We start from the raw sequence: 5743 nt of genomic DNA on the forward strand, positions 1-5743 counted from the left end.
TGTTTTTCATAAAAAACTCTATTTCTTTTAATTTCTCGTAATTCCATTTGTAACCCACTAAAAAAAGAAAAATATGTATCTTCTGATTGCATGTATCTTTCCTTGTAGCAAAAAGTGGAAAGTGTCTCTCTCGATTGCATGTATCTCTTTCTTTTCTAGACTAACTGATTTACTTGTCACTAACCAACCATTTTTTCAAGGTTAATTTCATCCTAAATTGACTATAATATGTGTTTTGGTCATCGTGCCAAAAACAATCTTACATTTATAAACGAATGGATGTTGTATACTTCCTCCATTCCTTTATGTAAGGTGTATTATTTTTGGTACGATGACCAAGGCACGTAATTATACACATGTTAAGATGAAATTAACCTTTGCAAAATCATTGATTAGAGGTAACAAATCATTTAGGCTAGGAAAATAAAAGATGCACACAATCACGAGAGATTCTTTTCTTTTTATCTTTACAAAAAAATATGCATGCAATCAGGGAAGAGGTACTTTTTTTTAAGGACTAATGAAGAAACTATCAAAAATAAAAAAAACGCACCTTACATTGTGAAATATTATTAAAAAGTAAATACGGCTTATATAAAGGAACGGAGGACTATCACACAATTAAATCATGGACGTATCCTATCTCACCAAGTGACCAAAAATCCCCCCCCCCCCCCCCCCCCCCCCCCAACCCAAAAAAAAGGGCCCAACCGGGCCATGAATTTTGCGTTGACACGGAGAGTGGATGACGGAGAGAGACCCCCGTGCATGCTCAAAAATACAAGAAACGCATCCTACCAAAGAGAAGAAAAATACCCAACCAACACTTGTTCTAGCATGGTACCGTGACACCCAAAGCCCCAACTAGTTGTAGGAGGCATCGTCGCCATCATCATCATCATCATCCGTTCTTCATCCCTTTCACACTATAAATAGCTCTCCCCAATGGATTCGTTGCACATTCCCTCTCCCCTCCCCCTTCCCCCTCTCTCTCTCCACCTCCGCAGCTACAACAAGACAAGCCACATCTACATGTACTCCCTCACGCGCCACCACCACTACTAAACCAGAGAGAGAGGGAGGGAGGGGGCAGACAGGAAGACAGAATTGGCCTGCCAAGAAAACAAAAGAGAGATCAAACCAAGAAGAGAATTGGCAAGAAACAGAGAGAGAGAGAGAGTCGTCAAGAGGCAGCGAGAGAGAGAGAGAGAGCAGGGGATCTAGAGGGAGATGGGGATGCGGGTGCCTGGTTGGGTTGGGGGCCTGGTGGAGGAGAGCTTCTTCGTGGGGTGCGAGGCGCACGAGAGCCGCAGGAAGAACGAGAAGAACATCTTCTGCCTCGCCTGCTGCACCAGCATCTGCCCGCACTGCGCCTCCGCCCACCGCCACCACCCCCTCCTCCAGGTCCGACCCGCCCGATTACTCCTGCTACTATTTCTCTTTCTCCGTCCCTCCGCCGCCTTGATCTTACTCACTCAACTCACCATTAATCTTCCTACTCCGAGCCGTCTCGTTTTCTTGGTTGATTTATTGCTGCATGCATGCTTTTTCGGTACAATTGTTCTGATTAAATTCCCTCTTCTTCTTCTTCTTCTTCTTCTTCTTCTTCCGATTGGCATGTTTCTTGCGAAGTTTCTGCTGTCGATCTGCTTCCTGAAGAGATCAAAGGATCAGTACTGTACGCCACAGTTAGTCTATCTTGTTTGGGCTCAATTAGTAGCCGGACGAATTCGATTAAACTAATGGATCAGTTAGCACAAGGTAGCTGTAGGCTAGATAGATAGGCCAAGAGGGAGGGGGTGTATGCATCTATCCATCCATCCATCAGCCTATTCCAATTGCTTTTTTGTTTTGTTTTGTCCTGTGCTGTCTTTTCAAGTGCTGTTCTTTTCTCACTTAGATTTGGCTTAAGCCCGGACGGACGGACGCTTGCTATTGCCCACCTTCGACCTACTAGTAGATGTAGATGTCGAGTAGTAGTACGATTATTATTGATTGAAGCTTAGAATTCCTCCCTCGTTTTGGAATTCTATGCTAATCTCCCGTGTACTTGCTGGGGGTCCTTGTCCATGTCGTCTTGCGAGTTCTTGATCATATGCCACTTTTTAGGGCCTCGAATTAGGACGCTGATTGCAACATGTACTGGTATGTAACCATCACCTCACCTAATCTGCAAAAAGCAACAGCCTCATAAATCGCAACACACACCGGGATTCTGCCTCGAGTACTTACTAGTTCCCTTTAAATTATACCAGCAGCTGGATGGATTCTTTGGGAGTAATTGCTTAGGTAAATCGAGAGGGTAAAAATCACTAGTAGAAAGTACAAGTGCTCTTTCTAATTTTAAAACAAAAGGAGGGTAGAGATTCTGTTGCATGCTGTTCGCTTTGCTCCTCCTCTTCTTGATCTCTTTTTTGCTTCAAGAGGAATTTTGTTGTCTTCTTCCTGCCGGTTCCCAACCCCTTTCTTTTCATTGCCAACTAATTTAATTTGGCCCGTTTCTGCTGGCATGGGTAGAAGAAGTCTGATGTGGTGGAGCCAGGGTCAAAATTTTGGGTGGATTTTCACCGCCGCTTGGCCTTTCGCTGGAAATGGGTATAGTCCTAGTAGTAGTAGTACAATACATGGTGAATTTCACCGCTGCGTCCATGCTTCTGCACTGCTACTTTTCCCCCCATCTGTTTGCTGGAAAGGTGCCTTTTCCAAACTTGTGATTGTGCTCCCCATTTCCACCTTACCAAAATAATTTACTGCGACGTCACAGACAGTCTCGTTTCCACCCACCATCGCCGTGCTCGATTTGACGCGAAAGTGATGTTGATGGTAGTACTACAGTAGTAGTAGTAAATTGCTCTTTTTTCTCAAAGATGTTTCTACCTTTCCGATGAAGGAGCCGATCATTAGCATGTATCTTCCGTGTAGAATGATTGGATTACCTCATGCTTCTAAGCAATTTGCCATTTAAAGGCCGGTTTATCCAAACTGTTTTGCCATGTATGGAAGCAAGCGTATCCCTGCCCTGCCCTGCCATTGTAGTAGTGGTGCTCTTCCACATCTGCAAGCAAGGCAGGTGGGTGTGCATGGTAAGAAATGGGGCATCTTAAGGACACATTGTTACCGCCGTGACGCCATCATGGCGAAGCAGTACCCATGGTAAATGGGTATACTCCTTGTGTGTGTTTTTACTACCAAAGAAGGCCACAATGCTGTTCCTCCCTGCGGCGGGGGCCCCTTCCTTGATACTGTTCATTCATGGCACAGTGAAGTGCTAGCCACCAAAAAGGCTTTGCCTTCCTCCTCCCCGAGTTGCTGCTCATCTTTTACTACAGTTCACCACCAACCAACCCCCTATGGCTGGGTTGGGGTTGGGGTTTTTACCATCGTACCCTCTGGTGTTGTGCCCGGTAGGGGCAGTTGGTCATTGCGCGCTGCGAGGTTGGGTATGCATGGTCAAAGCGTGGTCGTCCTCCCTTCCTCCATTGATGTGTTGCCCAATGGAGGAGCATCGGCATCAGTACCGACCTTATTACTACTAGTACTACTAGCTTCTGAAATTCGGTGGTGTTTCTTTCTAAGGGACTAGATTTTTTTTAGTCCCACGGACTAAAGAAAAAAAATCCCTCCGATAAAGTTTTTTTCTAGTCCCTTAGGCCTCGTTTGGTTAAGGACGATTGGGAAGGTTTTGAAAAGAAAATTCCGGGAGGGCCCAGAAACCCCACAGATCTTCGGGCGTCCATTTGATAGGAGGGGTTTGGTTAGCCCAATTTCCTCCGTTCCCCTTCAATCCCTTTCTATCTATGTGTTTCAAAACCCTCCTTGGAGGACTAGTGGAAGAAAAACCCCGGGTATTTAAGAGGATTGGGTGAAACAAAGGATTCACCCAATCCACTGAAATCCCTCTCTTTCAAAACCTCCCCAATCCCCCTTAACCAAACGAGACCTTAAGGAAAAGTCTTTTCTTTATTTAGGGACTAAAAGGGACTTTTTAGTCTAGTCCCTAGGTAAACAAACACCACCTTATTATCTCCTGTACGTACTACCCCTAGCACGAAAGCATGAGACCGTTCTTAGGGCCGTAGCACGAATCTTAAAGCATGAGGCTGTTCTTTTTTTTTCTTTTGACACGAATGAGGCTGTTCTTTCTGACCCGGTGTTTTTTTCTCGTTTTTGTTGCATGTATGTAAAATCAGGTGCGGCGATACGTGTACAATGACGTCGTCCGCCTTGGTGACCTCGAGAAGCTCATCGACTGCTCCTATGTCCAGGTGATTAATCACATAGTATTCTACTAGTACTTCATCAGTGTACTACTCCTAGTTTAGAAGATACGGTTAAATTCAGTGTTTTGATACTAATCAAGTGGATGTGGATGTATGTATGCGTGGGTCAGCCCTACACGATCAACAGCGCCAAGGTGATCTTCCTGAAGCCGAGGCCTCAGTCCAGGCCATTCAAGGGCTCCGGCAACGTCTGCCTCACATGTGACAGGATCCTCCAGGAGCCCTTCCACTTCTGCTGCCTCTCCTGCAAGGTCATTAATCAACTACTCCTACTCCTACTTAATTCCGACCACTAATCACTTGCTAATCGCTTAAACAAATCTTATGCTGAATCATGTACGTGCGTGTGTGTGCAGGTGGACCATGTGGTGGATCAGGGAGGGGACCTGTCCAACATCCTGCTGTATCGCGCCGGCGACGAGCTCCCCTTCCCGCGCTTCGAGAACCTCCACGTCGGCGACGCCGACTCGGGGCAGATCACGCCCAACTCCATCCTCGAGGACCCGCTGCACCACCACCGCAACGGGTACGGCGGCGGTGGCGGCGGCGGCGGCGGGTCCAGCGACAATGCCGGCAATGGCGAGCCGGCGGTGGTGAAGAGGAAGAAAGGAGGCGGCTTCTTCCCCAAGATGGTGCTGTCACTGGGCAACAGGAGGAAGGGTGCACCCCACCGATCCCCGCTAGCCTGACAAGTCCCTCGTTTGCACGCCCCACCCCACCCCCCCTATATATGTGTCATCATGCTGTTAATTAGTCCCGGTCGTAGCTGGAGCGTTATATTAGTAGTGGCGTGTGTGTGTGCTACAGTCCTATGGTTAGCCGTGTAGTGTGTGTGTGTGGTTGGTTTGGGAGGGGCCTGGCCTGATGTTGATTCTCATTCAACCAGGGCCAGGGCCACTTCCGGTAGCCGTACGTACGTACGTAGGTAGGCCAAAGTGTTTTGGTGAGAAAAGAGAAGAGAGTAGAGAAAAGAGAGAAGAACGGGGAAAGCGGTTCCCCCTGTTACATGGCCTAGGTAGGCACGGGTCCTTGAGCGGGGCCCACGATGCATGCACGAGGGCAGGCATGCAGGCTCCCCACGAGGGTGGCTACCAATTTTGTATTATGATGTAACAGGGGCGTCCACCCCCCTCCCCTGACCCATATATACACCCCCCATATATATGTGTGACATGTTTGTTTTTGTATCTACTACATCCATCATTCTGCTGTGTTCCCCCCTCCACACTTCTGGTACTACTGGTGTGTCTCGAGCTCGAGCTGCTGCCTTGTTTAAATTACGAACAAATGGGTTTTTGAAGTCCACTGGTTTTGGTGGCTGCCTTGTTGAGCTTGAGAGCTGTGTGGTATGCATGCATGCATGCATGCATGCATGCATGGCTATCGCAGGACTGTTGGCTGCTTTAATTCGGCCGGCATGTGATACACAAACACACCCCCTCCGGCTTCAGTCCAAAGTCTTC

At 47.4% G+C, this 5743-nt stretch overlaps 1 protein-coding gene across 1 annotated transcript; it reads left to right on the forward strand.

Moving 5' to 3' along the window:
- The first annotated feature begins 941 nt into the window (after positions 1-941).
- Positions 942-5467, forward strand: LOC123404376 (protein RGF1 INDUCIBLE TRANSCRIPTION FACTOR 1-like). Its single transcript, XM_045098294.1, has 4 exons — positions 942-1404; positions 4191-4265; positions 4391-4531; positions 4637-5467. Exons 1-4 carry the CDS (start codon positions 1231-1233, stop codon positions 4967-4969), a joined length of 723 nt encoding a protein of 240 aa, XP_044954229.1. The 5' UTR covers positions 942-1230; the 3' UTR covers positions 4970-5467.
- Positions 5468-5743: the final 276 nt, after the last annotated feature.

Source organism: Hordeum vulgare, chromosome 6H (assembly GCF_904849725.1).
Source record: "Hordeum vulgare subsp. vulgare chromosome 6H, MorexV3_pseudomolecules_assembly, whole genome shotgun sequence".
In the NCBI taxonomy this organism is placed as follows: Eukaryota; Viridiplantae; Streptophyta; class Magnoliopsida; order Poales; family Poaceae; genus Hordeum; species Hordeum vulgare.